We start from the raw sequence: 22,939 nt of genomic DNA, 5'->3' as shown, positions 1-22,939 counted from the left end.
ATTGATAGATCAGGAAATCTCTTCTGGTCTTTGATTCCAAGCAAGAAATGCTTCTCCTATATATGGTCTTGTAGGATTTTTTCACCATCTATCAACCTGGTTACTTTCTGGAAAACTAAAGTTGTGATGGATCTGGAAGCGTGTAAGTTTTTGTCAGTGCAGGAAGAGACAGATCCATGGAGCACATTTCTTATTCAGTAATCAAGCTTCATGTTAAGATACAACTGACCAAGTAAGAAATGTGTGTGTTTTCCAGATAAACTGGCAACCAGAGTTAGACAATCAGTTATCATCGAGTGTTTTCCCCAATGCTATCATAAAATATGTCAGTTAGATATAAGCAAGGCAATATAAACTCTACAGGATCATAGACTCAGTACAGCTCACCATGAAGCCAGTGAGGGGTTTGGCCATTGACAATAAAAGAAAGGCAATGAAAGGCAAACTGATTCAAATGCTCTCTCTGTACAGCAAGCACTGACTCAGCATAAGTAAAGAGCTATGATTTTGTTTTGGTATAACAAAGAATGTGAATCAAACACCTTTCCCAGCTCTCAAACTAATTTAGAAATACCATGAGCAGTACTTACATGCATATATTATTCTCTTGCACAGGCTGGAGAGGAAGGAGTGATTGAGTGTATGTATCCTGTCACCAGAAAGCAAAGGAAGGGATTACTGTGCATCCATGGAGGGGGGAAAAAGTAAATTGTTCTGATCTATAACTGTCAGTACAGCAGGGATGGGTTGACTTTAGGGTCTTGTTAGGAAATCAAAATGCTGTATTTCTTGTTGTTCAGCAATCACTCAGAGCCAAAGATTCAGTATCTCCAGTTCTCTTATGTTTTACTGTGAGAGTTGGTGATAAAATAAATGGAAATGTTGGAAGACCCCTTGAGGAGAGAGAGATGAGTAGCCTGGCACATAGATTGGGTTTCTGAAAGAAGAGGCAAGGACAAAGGATTTTTTTCTTTTGTTTCAATTTTGGAAACAAAATAGAGATTACAATTAAACTTTTCTCACAAACCTAGAGCAGAGCACACAAAATCCCCTTGAAAAGATGTTCTTCTTTTAAAAAAAAAAGACCTTTTATTTGTTTGCCTTTTTTTTTATTTAGATTATTTGCAAGGTGTTATTCCAATGAAAAATCTGCTAGTATGGATGGGGCCTAGTCATATCAACATGCCTATATGAATGCTTTTGCCCAGCCAGTGTTTGCATTAATTTAAAGGAAATCATTGTACTTTGGTGGTTCTTAAATTGCTATCATTGTGATTAGAGTCAATAAGAAATACCACACCTTTTATGATAAAAACAGAGAAACAGCTGGGCAGAAAAACAACAAAGAAAAAAAACCAGCACAACTGCCTCCTCCTTTAATTTCTTGTATGAGCTGCAAAACTGTAGAGTGCCTACTATTTTTACTGCTAAATGCAGTATTTTCTTTGATTTGTCTGATGATCGTATTCTTTCTTCCTGTTAGTTATTTTGTGAAGTTTTCTTTGTTTTGTGGTGGTTTTTTTTTTTCCTTTTTACATTATTATTATTATTGTCATTTCTGGCTAACTACAAAAATTTAGGCTTGGTATTAACTAGCAAATTTCAAATCTGGACTATGCTTGCAAGGAAAAGGCACTTGAAGCGTCTTGTATAGCAAGATTCTTCACAATTCCCAATGTGATTCCACAATTGTTAATGTGGTTATTCTTATGTCTTCAATATGAGTAAGCCAGCACAGTGTACGTGAGTAGACACGGGGGTGAAGCAGACTCTGAGGAGGGACAGCAGAATCTCTGTTCTAAGGCAGGCTTCATCTTGCCCATGTTTCGCTGTCTACACCTGTGCCAGGTACTCAAGGATCTTCTTGTAGTTAAGGGAGAGGAAATAGGCACGTTAGTGGTGCTTGACTCATCTGATCATGTGCAGACTTCTAGTTTAGGGTAACATGAATCTTATCCTAGATAACACTAACAATCCTGACCAGCTCTCTGTCAACTGTAAAGGGAGACTAAAGTGACAAGTTCAAAGTTAGATGTCTATATTCAGATGAATCCTTCTGTGATTTGTGAGGGAGAAAGATGCTATCCTTTTTTTTCTTCCAACCATTTGCTTGTTGGAATCCCATAGACTGCTGGCTGAGCAGCAGAGTAAGTGTTACAGCAATCAAGGTTTGGAATAAAACGAAGGTCAACTGAGCTGAACAGAAGACTAATGAGCAAAAGATACACTTCTGGGAAGAACAGATTTTTCAATCTGAGTTGTCAAAATATCACCGTGAGTGGGATCTATAAATGCTATAGGTGCTTCTGAAGCCACCTACATCCTCAGACCTGCCAGTTTTGCAGATAGCTGGTTTGCAAGAAGTGTGACTGAGACATGTCCTGGAACTGTTGGTATCCTCTGTGCCTGTACATGCCCCGTGGGCTAATATTTTGCCAGACAACCTCTAAGCAGGCAGTCCACAAGCTGATGGAGAAGCAGCCATGTGGATGGAGAGCACCTAGAAAGCAGGCTATGCTGTATCTACAGCTTTTCAGAATGGTATTGACATATCCTACAACTCTCATATAGAGAGGTCTTCACTAGAGGTAGAAGTGGCAAGCAACTAAATCACTAGCTGCTGTAAGGTGGGTGAGTAGAGAATAGTCTTTCAGTCTTTTCGTTTGCATCTAAAATTCTCCCACGTTTGCAGGCATGTCCGTGGGTAGAACAATGAGACCTTACTTCATCATGAAGTTGGAAACACAGTAGGACTCAGTGCTTTTATCACAGCAGCACTTATAATCAGATTGCATTCCTTTTGGTTCTTAAAGAGATTGCATTCTTTTCGGTTCTCAACATTTACCAGAGAGATTCAAGGTCTTTTTAAAGTGGAAATAAAATAGCCTGCTCTTCATCTTCCTTTTGCACAGAGTACAGCCATATAGACTTCAACACATTTCAAGGTCTTTGACTGGGATACTGAAGATCTTTCACTGTTAAGAAGTGACAAGTGGTGCTATTAAATACCTCTCTGCACTCAAATTGTTTCTATGAAATGCAGAAATTTCTACAAGATAACACTGTATCACTTTTGAACGATGCACAACAAAAATGTGTGTACTCTGTAAATTATGAACATTTCTACTACTAGTTTCATCTAGTTCACCTATAGCTCTATCATATTTTCTTTATGGGTGGCAAAAGGCATTAGCTTGTTAGTTACAGTCATCATGTTCCTTTGATTCCTTTTAAAGTACTTTTCACTTGGGTTCTTCTGCCTTTTCCTCTTAGAGTGTGTTTCTGATGATTAAATCTTTCATACTCTCTGCCATCTCCATCGAAGTGCTAATGAAGCACTTTCAGTTCACTTGCCCTGATAGGGCAACTTGCCCTATAGGGCAAGAGGCATAGCTTTTGTCGATTTGTCCATCTGGTTTTAAAAACTCAATTTTGTTCTTGGAGCCAGTGGATCTTGTTTACAGCAGTTGGAATATGGGTGATTTTGGACACTGTGCATAGATTTCTGTACTTGTTCTATACATGGATATAATATTTACTTACCTCATTGGGAAGCTTAATTCAGTATTTGTATGATGCTTTGAAATCCTTAGATAGCGTGGAGAATAAATTATTGTTCATTCATTACATGCCACATTGCAGTAAGTAACATACAGTAGTCTAAGCACCTTTTATTACCAATGCATTTATAGCTAAAAACTCATGCACTGTTGTAGTAGTAGGACTTTGGTCTGCCTAGTGTGACTTCTTTATAATTTTTAATTAAAAAATTATATAAGATCAAGAAGTATAAGTCTTTCATCAAATACATGTATTTTTTCATGTCTGATACTTTCAAAAAAGCTGAAAAGGGTCTGAAAGCTAAGTGATTTTCATGCAGCCATACCTCACAGAAAGTATCTCCAAGTCACCCTGTGTTTCATAAATACTGCAAAAAGGATTTGTGCTTGAGAGGAAAAGGGACTTTATCTTGGAAGATAAATCTGGGCGACTGATATGACTTGGGTGGCGTCTTCCAGTCTTGTTTTCTTACAGATGAAGATTATCCAGAATGTTTTTTAATAATAAGCTTGTCATTCTATAATAGATATTTGTATTTTACTTCATATGTACATGATTTATTAAATACTTACATAACATTATATATTTGTTTGTGTGAGTGGGTGATAGGTATACGTATACATTCTGCTCTCCAAGAGATAATAGAACTGTATGGTGGGCTGGTACTGAATCCCCTGACATGTAAATAAGGCAGCTTACCCACAGGCTCCTTCACAGTTCTGTGATCTCTCCTTTCAGATCACTTTTTGGGTTTTTTTTTAACCCTCCTTCCTCAGTTAGAGAGCTTTCTATTCTCCAAACTAGAGGAAACATGCACAAAAAGTTTTTCATGGGACACCAGACTAGATGGCAAACTCAGAGTGCGTTATGGTGCTTGTTGCAAGAGTCATCACATAGAGCGTTATTATTGTTTCTCTTAGTTTCACGTGTGTGCCGACAGTCTAGCTGCACATCTCCTACTGTTGTGTAGCAGGGCATGTGATAGTTCATTGCGTTGAACTATCGATTGCAGAAAAGACTTTAAAATCACGTCTTCGATTAGATGTTTCCTAACTCCAGGCAATAAACCCAGGCTGTTTTGCAATGTATAGATTAAAATCTAGAGATGTTAAAACCAGAACACAGCTCCTTGTAAATTAAGCTGAAGTGGTCTTTATGAAAGGCCTCTGCACTATCAAATCTAATGAGAGGCTGCATGTCATTAAGGGTGGTCGCAGATGCAACATTCATACATCAGAGAACTCTTCACATTGTGTGCCTTCTGTAAAGGCTTCCCGTTTGCTTTTTGGTATGTCAGTGCAGAAGGAAGAACGGCAAAAAAGATCGCGGTGCAGCCCTGCAATTTGTACTTTGATTTCATGCCCTTGTTACTACTACTCAATTTTTTCCTGATTCTGTGGAAAGAAGTAATTTCATTCTCAGTTTCATCCTTACTTACAAAATGGCTACCTAGATGTCAAGAGCAATCATTTGTGCTCACAGTATTTCTGTGTGCACTTATGATGTACATGCATGTATGATTTTATTATATGCTACTACAGCCTGATGACCGCTTCCCCTGGAAGAACATCTGACTAACTGTGGTGGGACTACTCTGAACAAGGAATGAATAAGCCACCTCTTTTTCAGGATATAACTGCTACAGCATAGAATTTATATCAATATGACAATAAAATAAATAGTGGTTTTCACCATACCAATTAGCACCCAATCTCCTTAGTTCACCAAAACCCTATACTGTCTATTTTTCTGTTTAAAGTAGTAGGAGGGTTAGTGGCTTTAATGAAAACCTCCAACTGGTGAATGGAAATATTCTTCAAGGCATGTGATGCAGTAGCTCCGTTGTGAGCTGTGGGCTGATCTGATCTGGTCAGACTCGGTTGGAGCTCTTGCATGGCTCAGAAACTCCACTGAAGTCCAAGCAGTTACTATGCCTGCAAAGCCATGGCAAGTGACTTCCTAAAGTTAGCATAAAGCTCATCTAACGCTTCCAGTTTTAAAAAAAGTTGCCAAGTTGCCAGTCTTCGTACAGTTGGTATTCTTAATGCCAGGCTGTCTTTGTTAGAAATTAGAAGCCTAGCAGAAAGGGAAAAAAAAAAAAGAGAAACACAGGAGATGCATAGGAAATTATCCGACAGGCAGGTGTGCAGACAGGCAAAACAATATGTATTTATCTTTTAAGTGTAATCATATTCAGGTAGTATGCAGAAGCTCCAGTTATGATTGACACCCTGCTCTGTACTAGGTGCACTGTAGACACTTAATAAAAGGCCATCCTGGAGTCAAAATGGAGAATTACTGGAGCTTCACATTTAACCATAACACCAAGTGCCTTACCACAATCAATTGTATGAAAGAATTTATAACATGGTTCAAGAGGATTCTGGATACTCCTAATATTATAAGATAGAGTAAATGGTAGTATTTTAAAGTACTTTTATTGTCATGTATCCTTATGCTATCTGTAGTAGGAGATGAAGATAACTATGGTTTATTAATGTGGTAATTGAGATTGAATGATGCAGACAATATAACAGGGAGACAAATATATATTTACTTAGAATGCTTAAATGTTTCAGTAAATTTAGTGCATTACTCTGCTAACCTCTTCCAATCTGTTAAATATGTATTGAGTAGATAATGAGGCTATATGCTCGGTAGCACAAATTATTTAACATAAATCAGTGGTTTAAAGCTACTAGTTGTGAATTGTTCTGAAACCTTTACCAAGTAAGTTCCCAAGATGAGGGCTGTAGATCACTGTCAGTTTAAAGACAGAAATCTTGTCAGATTATGTTGACTCTTTCCTGTGTTTCCAGCTGCTAATTTGCATTAAAATATGGCTAAAAATACAGCAATTCTGCCCTAATATTACTTTGCTGCGGAAGTATTTACTGTATTCACCAAAGTGTTGCTATGTACTTGTGTCCTGGTTTCGGCTGGGATAGAGTTAAATTTCATCCTAATGCTGTGTTTTGGATTTAGTATATGAGAAGGATGTTGATAACACACTGATGTTTTTAGTTGTTGCTAAGTACCTGCTAGTCAAGGACTCTTCAGAGGCTGGGAGGGAGCATAGCCGGGACTGCTAGCCCAGCTGGCCAACAGGGTATTCCATACCATATGATGTCATGCTCAGTATATATGCTCAGCGGGTGGTGAGCAATTGCATTGTGCATCACTCATTTTGTATATTCTATCATCATCATCATCATCATCATTATTATTATTATTATCCCTTCCTTTTCTGTTCTATTAAACTGTCTTTATCTCAACCCACGAGTTTTTCTCACTCTTACCTTTCCGATTCTCTCCCCGTCCCACCGGGGGAGGGGGGGGGGGGGAGGGAGCGGCATGAGCAGGCAGCTGTATGGTGTTTGGCTGCCTGCTGGGTTAAACCACCACAACTTGTCTTGCAAAAGCCTTCAGGTCACGTGAAGTCTCCTCATCCAGGCATAAAGGACAATATAAGAAGAGCTGACAGTCTTCTCTAGCATTTACCTTGCAGGCTGTGCATTAGTGAAAGGATGCTTTTTTTCCCCCACAAATAGCAGAAGGAAATGTTCCAGATTGATTTCAATTTCTCCTTTAAAGGTGACTAGAAATATTTCCAACATAATTGCAATAGCTTTTGATAATATTACTATAATTCACTTTGTGTGCATTTTTTTCAACATAGACCTTCTCCTGTGCATCCATGAATTGCCTATGAAATGGTCTAAACTGAATTAAGAAAAGGCTATTTCAGTGCAGTATTTTAAATGTACATTTAAATGTACGTTTAAAATACATTCTCAGTAATATCTGTTGTATAGGCTGATAGTTAAATACAATGCAAGTTTAATGTAGATGCTTGGAAAATAATTAACATCTTCAGTGTTATTTTACACACTTATGAGATGCACAATGTCTGTCTCTTTGTACAGGCGGAACTTCCTCAGATGTCATAGGTATAAGTATAAGGGATAAAATCCTTATTCAACAGCAAAACTCCCTCTGGTTTCAGTAGTACTAAGATTCCACCTTACTCATCCAAAGCATGCAAGGCAAGACTAGGATCTAGAAAATACCATTTAATGTATTTGCCATTTAGCAAAAATCTAAATAATATATAAAAATATGAAGTTAATATAAAATATTATTGCTATTGATAATAGCAATATATTACATTACTAAGAGAGAAGGCACCTATGTGATTTAAAAAAATAATAAATAAACTGAGAGAAAGAAAACTTTTAAGGTTAGTGAGTCAAAACCTTTGGTCTTTATTCCAGAATGAAATAGAAATAGATTCATCAAGGGGTCAGTCTTCCAAGGACTTCATCCATGTTTTAAAAATTGTCTAGATGTTTTTCAGTGCAGTCTTCTCAGGTGATGAATTTGGCGAAACCCTCAAATGACCACTGTATTCAGATGGCTATTACTGACCCCATCCTCTACTTCTTGTGCAAAGAAAATCTCATCCTGCATGTTTTATGCACATGACATACAAGATCCAGCTGAGCTTCTAGTTGGGCTGGTTGCATTAGTAGCAGCTGCAGGTTACTCCATATAGCTCCCTAAAAGAGTCAATTTCCAAAAATAGGTATGTTCATGGATATAACATTTCCAGCTTGGAAGAAAGGAATAATAAAATAGACACCATATTAAAATAATTTGTCTCGGTGATTCTCAAATGTTGTTTCATTTTTTCATTAGTAGACTTTAGGGACAGTAGGAATGCAAAACTATTTTGCAATATGAAACCCATCCAAATAAATTAACAGGTGGTGCTTAAATGAGAGGAGGGAAACACACTTAAGGTGGGGTTCGAAGGTAAACTCAGAAGAAAAACATGAATATGTAGTGTCTTGGAGGTGAGAATTATTTTGGACTGTTCAAGTGGATGAGCAGTAATTAAATTATATTTGTAAATAAACAGATTCTTCCATTTCTTCAAGGAGCATTAAACTGGAAATGAGCTCAAAATAAGACTGGTGATTAGTGTAAAACAGTTGCATTTCTGACAGGTAACCACCATTTCTGTTTGGTTGTTTTACTCATGATGCAGAGTAAGAGTGGAATTCAGTTCTATTTGCACATCTATAAAATGCAGATCTATAAAATGCAGATTCAAGTCTAGTATATGTCTGAGTCATATGGCATGATTTTTTTCTTTGTTTTGATTGTCAAAATTTTTCATTATGCAGTGCAGATGATAGAAACCAAGATATCCCAAAATACATTTCTAAAGGTAGATGCTGTCTTGAGCACATGTTTAGATTACAGAAGATTTAGGGGCATGAAACTGAAAACTTCTGAGCATCTTCAATTTCTTTCGATGTCTGTATGCATGAGAGTCAGGGTCACAATTTTTAATAATGACATACTGAGCATTTTGAGAGTTTAGCATTCCTTTTTTAAAACCACCTTTGTTATGAAGCATGTAAAGAAAGAACTAGAACCATATTTTGCTATGATTACGTATATACACATTTCCAGTTTTTTATTTGTTTGTTTGTTTTAGTACAACTACAACAACAAAATGATGGTCAAGCCAAAATGCATTCACTTGAAAGTATAATGCTGTATTTTTAGCTGCATGAAGCAAGAAGAAAATAATAGATCTTTTCTGCCAATGCACCCTCATCTTCCTTTTTAGCTACATTAGGAAAGTTAGGAAAGACTTTCTTTCCTTATGTTTCTAGAAAATAAATATTTTCTTCAGGTCTTTACAGCTTCTCACACGCAGATGACCACAATTTTCATGACCCATGTTTATAGACAGTCCCAGTAGAAAACCCCATGTTGTTCTTAATAAACCCAAGACTTCCCTCAGTAATAGAGCTGTCCGTTATATGGCATTTAATTCTACGCATATAATCATAAAGTCTTGTCATAATTTGAAATACATTGTATCTGTCTTTCTTGTGTGAAGTCCTCATATCTATCACCCTAGAGACTTGGATGGAAATTCCGCTATGAATAATTTTTAGAGCTCTGCCATGCAAGGGGTCCTTGGCAAACGAAAATATAAAAGGGAAAAACTATGTTAAAATGGTAGTTTGCTAGGAATAAAGCAGCATGGCTTTTACTTTTCAATATTAATTCAGAAGTTTCAGGTTCTTTATCAGCTTGGCTCATTTTCTTCTGTGGCCCCAGCTGATCACTTTATCGGATGCCATTTGGTCCCACCAGTGTTTGAAATTCTTAATTATCCTTTCTAGCTTTCTGACACTGTGTTTTTCTTCTTGACATTCACATACTGTAAATATAGCTCTGTCCAAGATTAATTCCATTTAGCAGACAATGTTTGACAGCCCTAGTAAATTCAGAATGATCTATTCATTCATCAATATGTGTGTATAATTTCCATTAAGCTCAATAAAATTTGTGTACAGCTGTAATAACTAGAGTCTTTTAACACTTTAGTGTCTTACTAATTGCCAGGGAGGTTTCACCAGTAGACTGAGATATCTCCCCAGCTTTTAAGGCTCTGGGAGTGTTGAGTTGAAAAATAAGGAAGGATTAATTGTCTTAGGGGAGTGGCTTTGCTGGAAGATCCTCCTTCCGCACATCTTGGCCAGTGTGTCTGTCCCAGTCTGCTAGGACACTTTCCTAACTTATAGTGTGTGGAGTACAGGTCCCTGTTGACCCAAGTTGCAGGCACTTGCCAGTTGCAGGATAGGGGTGCTAAAGCTTGCAGTTGCCCTGCTGAGACTGCAGGAGTGTCTCACTGCTTGCTTAGAAACGTCCTTAGATTTACACTCTGGAAAGGAAAGGTTAGGAGGAAGAGTAGAAGAGAGAAGTATCTAATAACTTCATATTGTGCCCTAACACAATTTGACCATGTTTTCATTTCAAAGGTTAATATATTCAACTCGGATTTGTTGAATCATGTAAAGCAATATTTCAAAACATCCTCCAGGAGAAAAAAAGAAAAGAATATATATATGATGGTTACCTTACTTTATAGGACTAAAAAATGCCTGAAGATCTTTGTAATGATTTTTATGTGACAGAATCAGTCAATGTTAATGATTTTGCAGGCCCCAGTTGTGGTTATATTAAAAATAATTGCATTATTGCAGAACTCATTGCTGTTGCTACATAGTTTAAATATTTTATGTAGTTTTTAAGGACTGATCCTATTCCGAGGTGGGGAAAAATGCAATAATCTGTGCCATTTCTTCCATCTCAAACCACAAGGAAACTTTCTACTATCACCATTATTGAGATATTCATCAATCAACCTGCTGAATCTTCCTGTTTTGAATTACTTGTCTTATCCTTTATAACTATTTTTTAAATGCGTGCCTATTTGTGAGCAATTTGAGTATGCTTTTGAAAATCCCAATCAGCATATGCTGAAGAAGTGTGAAGTTTAAACAACTCAAATCAAGTCAGATTTTTGTCCAGTGGAGGACTTCATTAAATGGGTGATATGCAAGTATATATGTATAAAAGTATAAATAGGTGATGTGCAAGTATATTGCTTTTGTTGTGCTTGTTGGAAGGACCTTAAAAAGCAGAAATTTACTTTGCAAAATGGTCTGCTGAGCTTTTAAATACTTACTCAGAGAAGCTATTTATTACTTACTCAGGTGAATAATAAAGGCAAATGAATACTGAACGGGTTGCAAGATCTCAGAATGAAAGCAGTAAGTTTTTTGGCATGTCATAGTCAGAAGTTTTTCTTTTTTCCGTTACTACATGCAATCAGTTTCTGATAGTATATCAGCACTATCGCTTCTGCTGTAGCTAGAGAACAGAAAATGTAGGTTTACAAATTTGAAAAATTATGGGATATAGAGCAGGAGAATAAAAGATGTTAACAAGAAAGAAGTTATGGAAAGAGGCGGTTTTGAACTGGTTTAATGGCAGTAATTAGTATTTGGTTCTTAGTTAATTCCCCAAAAACTCACATATCCTAATGATTACTGAACATGAAAAAGTGCCTGTGGGTATAAGGAGTGGGGAGGGCACAGCAGAGGGCTCAGGATGATGTGGAGAAGAGGTAACAAAGTCTCTACGGGAATATTTATTCTTTCAAAACCAGAGATAAGTATAATAACACTTAGCATTCATAGTGCACTTCTTCATTCCACATTTGCTACAGACATATTGGCATTACTTCTATGAAAGCATTTAAAATATGAATGTATTAATACTCGATATGGATAAGGCAAGGGAGGGAAAGGTTCAAGGAGGAACAGTTATGGCAGTTGGACAAGATTACAGGAACATTTTTTCCCAGGACTGGCACTTAAGCTTTGTCCTGTGCTGTGCTCAAACCTCTAGGCCACAGCTCTCCTGGGATATCACATATTACGTATGGATGAGTTTTCAAAGTGACCTAAAAGACAGGCACTGTACTGCCTCTGAAAGGCAATAGCATTGAGGATCCTAATATCCCAAGGCCTTTCTGAAAATCTCATCTTACATATGGTCTTAACCACTTCATCACACTCACTAAATAACAGCAGATACTTGTTAACAGCATGTGTATTAGTCACTGAAAATAATTTATCCCTGCTTTGGGGCTCGTCTAAAGAAATTATACCTCTCCATATCTCAGCCTTCTCTGTAGAACACCTGAGAAATAATTGTTTTCATTTTTCTTTGCCTCATTGATTGTAGAATAAATAATCCATGAATAACTCCCCACCCCCATTATTCTACCGTATCTGGTGAGCAATAACTTTTGGTTCAGTCTGTTTAAGGGCAATGGCAGGAGGGATGGAGAGGGATGGAAGAAAGCAGTCAGACTCTTGAAATCCCTAAACCATAAGGGGAGGATATGGCCAGGTTGTCTCAGTCATCTCTTGCAGGCAAAAACCGTAATGATACTTTAATGCAGCTTGCTTCCTGGCTCGCTCTCGGAGTGAGAATTAATTACCGAATGAAAACAGCTGCATTAGCGGCTCCTGCAGCCCCAGCTCTCCGCAGGCGGGATGGTGCTCACCCCCCCAGAACTAGGACCGCTCGGAGGACTTGCCTGCTGGCCGCCTGGCTCGGATCCCGGCAGGCTGGAGCTCGGGGAGCCGCTACCATCTCGGTGTGCGGGGGAGCGGCGGGGAGGGAGGCAGGAGCCGGCCGCGGGGGCTGCCGCTGCGCCCCGGGGGCGGGCAGGGGCGCCGGGCGGTGCGCCGCACCGAGCCTCCGCGCCCGGCGTCAGCACCGCGGACAGCGGCATCGGCGCGGCCTCCCCGCGGCTCGGCCCCGGCCCCGGCCCCGGCCCCCGCCCCGGCTCCGGCCCCGGCCCCCGCCCCCGCCCCAGCCCCCGCCGCGGTCCCCCGGCTCTGGCTCTGAACCAGGCAAGGGAGGACGAGCAGGGTCCTGAAGGCCGGAGGGGCGCAGAGGAAGAGGGAGGAGCTGGAGGAAGCGGAGGGAAGAGGAGGGGAGCGCTAGGGAGAGGATTTTCCCTTCTGCTTCTTTTTTCTTTTTTTTTTTTTTTCCCTTTTGTGGGGGGGAGGGTGCTGCTGCTGGTGGCAGCGTTTCCTCCTGCTGGAAGATGATGAATACATGAGGAGAGAGGCTCTGAGCCTGCTTCGCTGCTGCGGGAGTGTCTCTCCCTCCCTCTCTCTCCCTCTCCCCGCTCCTGTGTGAGTGTGTGTTTGGCTCCCCGGCTGTGTGTGCGTGTACACTGTGTATATATATCTGAGCTGGGAGGTTATTGCAAGCTTCTCTCAGCAGCGCTGCTCTGTGCAGGAAGAAGGGCTCAGCTGCAGTGGTAGCATCCACAGCAGCATTAGCAGCACCAACAGCTTTTTCCGCCTTTCTCCCTTCCCTTCATCTCCATCTCCCTTTCCCTCCCTCCCCCCACGTCTTTTTGGGGATTGTTTTTTTAATTTTTCTTTTTCTCTTCCACAATCCTTGTTATTTGATACTTTGTGGCTTTTTTCTTTTTTTCCTTTCCTCTGAGAAGAAGGCACAAACACACACACACTCACAAACACAGAGAAATAAGGGAAAGAAAAGTACCGGGACTTATCCTGCTGCTGCAGACCCAGACGTAGCAGACGAAGAGGGGGGTTGACTTCTACCCCAAGGTAAAGCCCTGCCCTCTTTACCTCCTCGCCACCTCCTCCGAGAAAGAGAAGGAGAGAGAGAGAAGGGGCCAAAGTGGAGAAAAGCAGGTCTTCTGCGGCTGGCATTTGGAGTACAGGGAGCCAGGAAGTGAAGGATGGTTGTGGTTACCCGAGCTGGCTGCAGGGCAGCTCTCTTCCTCTGGATTTTCAGCAGCATTAGCTGCAGAGCCAGGACTGCTCTGCCTGCATCTCGTAAGTATCCTTTTCTAAGAAGCATGCACAATTTCAGCTCTGCAATAAACCAGAGGGGAATTCCCACAACCTCCGAGAGGTTGATTGTTTTTTCTCTGCTGGTGAATCTTGTGTTTGATTCTCTGTGTATTTGTATGTGTATGCGTGCACTGAGGTTTGATACTGTTCGCAGTGCTCCCCATCAGATCTTCCTTAGTGTTGATGATTTCAGTGGTAGCTGGTGTGGAAAGTTGAAAGACCTACTCTATGATATAGTCTTGGTTCTGCAATGGAGCCAGAGGGGGAAAGGAATCAGATAGAAGCTGTTCAAAGTTTGGGGGTGATTTTTGTTTGGTTGATTGGTTTGGTTTGTTTTGTTTTTTCCCACCTTCCTCAGAAGGTATGCAGTTTGCATTTGGAAGTACTTCACTTCCACAGTTGTGAGGGAAAAGAGATGTGAGCAGTTTCCATAACTAGTGTTTTATCAAAATTTTGTCTCATTTGAAGAGGAAAGAATGATGGTGAGTTGATGAGAGGGAACTGAGCCAGGACAGCTTTTCTTGAGAGTGAAGTTTTGCTTCCCATAATAAAATGAGCAAAGGTATTTTAGAGGAGACCAGCAATTGCCCCCCTAGGGAGGCAGAAATAGTAGAGAAATGATCAAGCATCTGCTGAAATGCTGAACTTCAGACCGGAGGAGTGCAGAACACCTATACAGAATCCAATTCTGCTATCAGTGGAAAAATGCCAGCATACTCATTGATTTCAATGGGTGTTAGATCAAACCTTCAACATTGCACTGAGCTGTAGTTTCCAGCAAAACATTTGTAGGTAGATGTCAGTGTTAAGTATTTAGTTGTTTCTCTTCAGACCATGTAAAGCATTTGCCATTTGCAGAGTATTTTTGAAATGCATACTGAAATGAAGCAGTGCATTTTTATAGAATCGTCAAAAAAAGACACTACTGTTGACTTCCTCTGCTGTTTATAGAGGAAAGAAATGTCCTGAGATGTTACAGATAGATGTATTGGGATTGTGTGTATGTGAATGGGGGCGATTCCACTGACCAAGCAGCGAATTGTCTTAGAATGTAATGTATATACTGCATAGAGATCTATGTGGATCATTATATTTATTTATTTGTTTCCTTGGGGGCAGGAATGAACAATGCAATGATTAGGGAACTAGAGCACTGCTACACTTTCTCAGTGGGTTTCTATCTGTTATCATCTGATACCTATTAAAAAATAAAAGTGTTATTGTTCCAGGATTTGCTTACACTTAGACATGTATTTGTGTGTCAACAGAAAACGTACAGCAGTGTCTGCATTGTATCTAGGTCTCAGAGGCTATAGGATGTTCAGTTATTTTTCTACCTTTGATTTAGGAGAAATATTGATCCTGAGGTTTACTGCTTAGTTTTGGCCGGCTATCTAATTTTTCTTCTGAATGTTATTTCTTCATGGTCATATCAGGCTCTGCATAACAGGAATATACAGGGCGAAAAAAGATTTATGATTTAGGTTGTCAGAAATCTGTTCTTGGAAAACAAAGTTCCTTATACTGCTCTTCTATAATAGGATTTCTGAGCTTTTTTTTTTTTTGTCATTCAGTAACTAACGGCTGTAGTTTAACTTGAAAGTTACCTACAGTGGGTTATCTGATTACCCAACAATCAAATCTTTAACATTTGAAATAAGTTACTTGAGAAGTTAATAGTTGTAGTAACATCACTATAACCAGAAATTCCATTAATAAAGGATATATATAATATTAATTACAATTTACTCATATACATTCCCATCTTGACTTTTTTTTTCAGATATTCAAAGATTTCTTTATATTAATTCACCTTCTAAGAGCTTATACGCTACAGTCCTTATGTAGCGTATAGCATTTCATTTCTGACTCACTTCTGAAAGTGAAATGGAGCTAGATTTGTTTACTGGAAACAGAAATATAGCTAGAAGTACACGTCAGCCTTAAAATTACAAAAGGAGTGTTCACATTGCAGTACATGCTTAAAATTCTTGTAAAGACGTACGGGTGCTTGGGAAGTGGTACCACAGTAGGAACTCAAGTGCTGTGTCACAGTGTTTTGGTGCACCACTTAACTGGTTATTCTGTTGCACGCTTTGGTATACAAACTGGTCACTGTGCTGTATTTTCTGGGGTTGTTTGTCACTTTGTATGCAAGTGATTCTGAGTGGCATCGGGGAATTTTTTTCTCCTTTGACAAGAGAATGCACTTAGTTTTTTATCTCTTTTTTTTTTTCCTCATCAGTTGATTTTGAACATCATGTTGGGAATACTTCTGAAAGAATTAAAAATTGTGTGAAACGCAACTTTGATGTAAAATTGATTTCCACCACATTTTTATTTTCTCCTCCATTGCTACTTTATGTTTTGACTTTGAAGTAATTAACAACAGAAAATTTATTCTTTACAATATTTTTTAGGAAGTATGCAAGATTCATGGTGTACAGTGAATTACAAATCCCTACATATGAGCTTGCTGTTCAATATTTTCTTATAGTCTGCTTGTGCTGACATAGAAAAAGATACAGTTTTCAGAAAGAATAGAATTGGACGTCACTTACGTGAATATATTGCATCTCAAATGTTAACTTTGCAAAGTCAGTAAATCTATCTCTGTCATTAAAATGATGTCTCATACACATACAAATCGGTAATACTGATTCAGAAGTGATGGTGTTGAAAGCTTTGACTCTCATTCAGTTTTATCTCAAGATGAAGTGGGTGTTGAAAGCCCATCTTGTAGTACAATAAACATACACCGTGATACAGTATCACACACACTAATACTCAGATCTTACTGTAAATTTTATTCATAGTCATGTTTTTCATACCTTGGCAAAAAATTCTTTATATTCCTGTAATTTTTTTGAAATAAGCATAGAGGGATCAAAACACTCTTTAACTTCTGGAATGAAGGCTAATGAACAGCTCAACCAGGAGAGGTCATCACAAGATAAAAAGTAACACGGAAAATACAAATTTAGTGCTTTATAGTCTTTTACATGGCTTAAAGATGGAATTATAAGAATATGACTATGGGTAGACTAACTTTCACTTGTGTTCTTATAAAAAACCACACAAAGCAGTGACCTTGTCTTCTTAATGAGAATGTTAAAGGGATTCATCATAGGATCATCTGCTTCTCTATGAAAGCAACTCACTTAAAAAGTAATTGTCTTTCATAGCTAGGTTTTATTTTTGGTTGTGTCTGTTTATGTGCAATGCAAACCTGATCAGTACAGAACTATCAAAACTTCCAGTTCTGATACTTTTCATGCTTTTGCCATAGGTCCCATACCACTGCTGAAGTTAAAGTTTAACCCCATTTTACAATAATTGATGCAGAAATCAAACGAGGGGCAGGTATAGTAAATCATTAAGATCTGTGTATAAGCAGAAATATGCATCTTTTAGCTCTGACTGCATGGCACTCAGACTTTCCTTAATACATTGGGTAAGCGAGAAAAGTATTAAAAAAGTGTAATTTCCCTTTTGAAAGAGCAAGGCATTGTACAAGAAACAACTTTTCAGGAGTTCTGGGCTATATAGAATTAGAGAATCTATCCTTCCATGGTGCTTGAATGTTGGGTATGTGGGGATGTCATATATTCTATTAGACTCACATTCAGGAATAGTTCTCTTCCAGGTAATTTTTCAGACATAATGGTATTTTGTGAAATCTGATCAATTCCAGTTGTGTTCCTGTTTCATCTGATTAACATTTCTTAGTTTAGGTCCTGTTGTCTGGATGTAAACTCAGAGATCCCACAGAATTTACTTTCAAGTATACCAAAACATTTTCATGTAGGTGTAACGTTTAATCATTTTTCTTACCCCTGAGTGTCAAGGCACTTATAAATATACTAAACTTTTAAACTGAAGGCCTAAGTTTCCTTTAAGACCATAGGATTTCATAACATTAAACATATGCTTTCTTTTTTTTTTTTCTTTTAGAACACATTAGCTATAAATTAGACCAAAATTTACATCCATCATTATATAATAGTACTGTTATTTAACGGGCTATACATCACTATATAATAAAATTAGCATTCAACAGGCAAACAACAGTTTGTTAAATGGTTATTACTTAACAACATTGAACTGAGTTACTCAGGGTGACTTTTTAAATGAATATGCTTTTCCTAGAACAATACACCTTACATGTGAATGAAATAGTAATAGTCTGCTATCATTTCCAAATTGGTGACAGCAGCTAGAGCCTGCGTCAGTGCTGAAAAGCCAAAGTTTCAAAGAGTCCTTAACTTCTCTGTATGCAACATTGCTCACAGCCTGATGGCAGACATTCGTCTATATACAGAAAGTCTGATTCAAAGTTTGATGTGGTCAGTGAGCATTGAATCAATTGCAAATGTCATTGAAATCATGTTTTAAATACTGGCTTTTGCTTGGGTTCTTTTTGCTTTGCTTGTGGTTTTAGTTCATTTATTTTTTTAAACTCTGGTGCAATAATATGGAATAAGACACAAAAAATGCTCCAGTAAGTGGTCCAGTCTGCAAGAAAGTTTGAAAGTGAAGTTAAAGAATATGAATTGAAAACTTGTCTCTGTGAACATTGGCTGTTTCTTTTGCAAGGAGACAAGAAGTCTTTTCTGATTTTCTCTCATTTTTTTACTCAGGTACTTTTAACACATTTGAAAGATTATTTCAGTTGATGCAGTTGTGACAGGAAATTCTTTCTATATAATACATTAATCAGACGTTAGAAACTGTAGATCTACTTGGATAACTCACATCACTATGGATCTGAGACAGACAGTAAGTTTTCCTATAGATGTTCTTTAGGAATTTCAACTTGGATCTCTAAATCTTATAAAACATCAGAACTCATGTTCAATGTTTAGTAATTATAGCAATATTTAAGACTTTGTAATACTCTTAATCCTTGGGGTAATAACAAACTATGCACAAATTGTGGAGGTTTTCTACATTTTCTTTTTCTGCATATGCAGAAGCTGATCTACCTCTGAGCAATTTGACTCATAGGTCAAACATAAGATAACTAGTTAAATCTTGAGGTGTGTCACTGCCCATGTCTGTATTCCTAAGTACCAGTCATGCTCAGTCTTACTAATGTACATGGACTTGCAACTGTGTTTCAGTCACTTCAGATAGAAAATGTTAGAGAAGCAACATCAGTCTTCTTCATGAGATGAAACTCTGACTTTTTCATTTTAAAGAATAAATTTAAAATTATAGCAGTATTTGGAAAGAGGTAATTTGATCAGGGCATGATTTCCAAAATCCACGTGAACATGGGATCCTTCTTTGAAACATCAGGAAGATCTGTGGGAGAAAGAGTGCAGTCTGGTGGTTTGAGTCTTTTCCCACTGAAGGAAATAGAAGTTGTGACACTGATTTTAAGAGCTGTGTGGTTACATTTTTTGTCAGTGAGAAGTTCGTGATTCAGTCCATTGGTATGAGATACTAGAATTTATTAAAAGGTTCTTCAGACTTCAGCCTTGAACTAACATTGATTTTATCTTTATTACACTTCATTTATTCAGCTAGTTTATTGGCATTGCATAGGTAGATAATCTGAGACCACCAGCTAATTGCAGAACATGTTAAATCTCTAAATTTGGTGGTGTAGGAAATTGCGGTAATCAGTAATCAATACTTTTGAGCCATTTGCAGTTCCAGCTTTGAAGATATCATAGGTATAATAAAAGCATTCCCAAGACTGATGTTTGACATTTACAAAGAACTCGGGCAGATCTAGGTTTTGATAGCTCTGCAATTTTACAAGCAACTTTACAAAGTTGAGACCTTTCCTGCCTGAGAAATTGTCTTAGTATTCGTGCACTGCTGTACTAGCTGGCCATTTCCTATTTCTTCCTTAAGCTTGAACAACTGATAATTCAGAGAAGAAAAGGATATTGACATTCACATTTACCTCTTTGCTCTACCCAAAAAAGTCTAGAGATTTTTTGGCTTTACAATCTCCTGTAGAAGTGGTTCTTTCAGGAATTTAACTTAAGTGATCATGTTAAGCCCACTGAGGGACTGAAAGATTTATTTACACTCACAGTTCATAATTTGATGTTAATATTTATCAACATTTAAAATATTTAGCAAATATTTTATTTTCAGCTGTGTACACGCTCCAAAAACATGTTTTAAATAAATCAATGACTAAGATCCACTCAACATAGCTAGGAACTTTGTGGCCAGTTTTTCATTTGTATCAGTAAAAGCTCAGGTTGGATTACAAATTTAAATGCATAAATAAAATAAGCAGCTCAAAATACCTTCTAGTAGGCAAGGAGCACTTGAACTGTTCTAACCAAAGGATTTTCCATCCCACAAACGAATGTAATATTTTGGAATGAACATTTATTATTTGTTTCTTTAGAATATTTAAAGGGAAAGTAACATTATCTGGTAGAAATTTAATGACCTGTTTAGATATCTGTCTAAATATAACATGAACATTCTGTTTGATTTTGTAAAACTGCTATATCATTTAATATTTTTTAACCTTTGCTCAGGGAAATCAGCCATGCACATGCTACGTTTCTCTCTACTTTCTCTGTTTCTATAATGCAGGAATTAACTGCTTATAAGCATTTTTTACATCAAATCTAGAGGTGTGCCACTTTTTTTATCACCTAAGTGGTGATAAAGCCTTGGCTATGTCTCTGATTGATTGCTGAATCATCTTGTATACTTACACCGATATTTATTGTGAAGCCAATGAAAACCTGGAATTTAGAGGGAAGGAATACAGAAGAAGATCAGCAGATGAGCTGAGGAGACTGCAAGGGTCCATTTCCATAAGGGGTAGCAGAAAGTCTGTGATGGAAAGTTTGCCAGAGAAGAAAAGGAAGAATTACAGCCATTACAAATGGAAGCTTAAAAGTATATGGGCCTAATGCAGTGGGATGCAACACAGCAGGCAAGGGAATTGCAATATATTTTAGGTTTTCATGTCTTTCGTGTCTTAAATCCATACTGGATTTAAATGTCACTGGTGTAAAGTTCTTGAAATAAGTTTGAAATGCAGTTAAATTGGATGTGATTTTACTCCCAGTTACATTTATGGGAATAGTAGCAAGATTATGGTTTGCGAAAAACCCTATCTATTAAAACCAACCAACAAATAAGAAAACAAAAATGTTTAATTTACACCCTGTTGACCCAGTTTTCAAAAACAGATGCCTTGTTAAGATCTCTAGACTCTGCCCAGATTGTCAATGAGACATAGAATAGGTTTGTACCTGTTCTTTTCTTTTCCCTGAATACAGATAAAAATTCAAATATCTTTAAAAAGATGAGGAAAAAAGAAAAATAAGGAAAATAAATTAATTTAAAAACATAATTATGAATGAAAACTAATGGCCTCCCAGCATTGTTCTGGACCATGAAAAAAACGGTGGGGGGGCTGAAGAGAGGTTGTCTCCCGTACGATGACAGTAACATGTTTTCTTTCTGCTGAGGAATGGAGTCAGAGGGAGTAGCTTGCCCTGTCCACAGCATTAGCATTGCATTAGGAGAAGAGTGAGCTTCTGGGAGAAAATGGAGTCAGAAGCATATCCTGCACAGGGCAGGCTCTGCTGGCTACGTGCTCCCAAGCTTCAGCAAGCTGTACTCTCTAATGTGCTTTCCTTCGGTTTTACATCCAAAAAAATTATGCTACTGGGCATACTGTCAGTTATATGATGAATGTCCTACTTGCTTCTTCCCTGGTAAAGCCAAGCTGTTAGAAATGATAGCGGAATTCCCTATAGAGAAGAGATGGTATCCATTACAGTTCCAACCTTCTTCCAAAAACACACACCGCCAGACCACACACCCATTTGCTTCTGCTCTTAATTTATTTGCCATTTCTCACATACCTCCTTTCTCATTTTATTAATCATCTTACTCCCTGCTCTCTGCCCTCTCCCCACCCTTTCCTCCAGCAATAAACTGACTCCACTGACTTCTCTTGGATTTTCATTGATTCATCACCATATCGAGTAATTTGCTGAGCCTGAAACTAAGGGAGATTGTCTTCATTGATTCCTGATTAATTCATCTGTATGTGAAAGCTAGGTACACAGGTAATAACTCAATTGAAATTCCTTCACCACTTAATTGCTGTGCCATAATCCTGGCACGTTAAATCAAGTAATCAGATATTACGAATGAAGTTAGATTCATTTATTAATTTTTTCCAAAAACAATTATTTGAATATCATTGTAAGGAATGGTTTTATTAACTCTGTTTATAATTATGCATAAAATGCACTTTCAGTCGTTAGGTCAGTACAGTGCATATATATTATACATATGGAAAAAATCAGGTCAGAGGAATGTTGTGAGTGAATCATGGTCCCAAACCTACATATTCATAGCTTATAAGGCCAAGAAGGATCACTGAACCCAGCTATGGTGATATGGTAGGTTGTGTTACTACCTTCGTCTGCTTTACACATCATAGAATCATAGAATCAAGAAACCACAGAATGGTTTGGGCTGGAAGGGACCTTTAAAGATCATCTAGTCCACCCCCCTTGCCATAGGCAGGGACATCTTCCACTAGATCAGGTTGCTCAAAGCCCCATCCAACCTGACCTTGAACACTTCCAGGGATAGGGCACCCACAGCTTCTCTGGGGAACTTCTTCCAGAATTTCTTCTTTTTGTCTAGTCTAAATCTACCCTCTTTTAGTTTAAAATTGTTATCCCTTGTCCTATCGCTACAGGCCCTACTAAAAAGTCTGTGCCCATCTTTCTTGTAAGCTCCCTTTGAGTGTGGAAAGGCCGCAATAAGGTCTCTCTGGAACCTCCCTCTCTTCTCCAGGATAAACAACCCCAACTCTCTCAGCCTTTCTTTATAAAACAGAGATGCCCTCTGACCATTTTCGTGGCCCTCCTCTAGAGCCACTCTAACAGGTCCATGTTTGTCTTGTGCTGGGGGCCCCAGAGCTGGATGCAGTGCTCCAGGTGGGGTCTCAGAAGAGCAGAGTAGAGGTGTAGAATCACCTCTATGGACCTGGTGGCCACGCTTCTTTTTATGCAACCCAGGATACAGTTGGCTTTCTGGGCTGCAAGCGCACATTGCCATCTCATACCTAATTTTTCATCTGCCAA

At 38.3% G+C, this 22,939-nt stretch overlaps 1 protein-coding gene across 1 annotated transcript in view; it reads left to right on the top strand.

The window, feature by feature from the left end:
- Positions 1 to 13,010: 13,010 nt before the first annotated feature.
- CNTNAP2 (contactin associated protein 2) overlaps positions 13,011 to 22,939 on the top strand; it is a 1,268,404-nt gene continuing 1,258,475 nt past the window's right edge. Inside the window, exon 1 of the mRNA XM_075142928.1 lies at positions 13,011 to 13,823. Within this exon, the coding sequence (XP_074999029.1) occupies positions 13,727 to 13,823 (97 nt within the window). The 5' untranslated portion in view covers positions 13,011 to 13,726. The remainder of the gene's footprint in view (positions 13,824 to 22,939) is intronic.

The sequence above is a fragment of the Calonectris borealis genome, chromosome 2, assembly GCF_964195595.1.
Source record: "Calonectris borealis chromosome 2, bCalBor7.hap1.2, whole genome shotgun sequence".
Taxonomy (NCBI): domain Eukaryota; kingdom Metazoa; phylum Chordata; class Aves; order Procellariiformes; family Procellariidae; genus Calonectris; species Calonectris borealis.
Note: the sequence above shows the minus strand (reverse complement) of the source record. Positions and strands in the feature narration are given on the sequence as shown.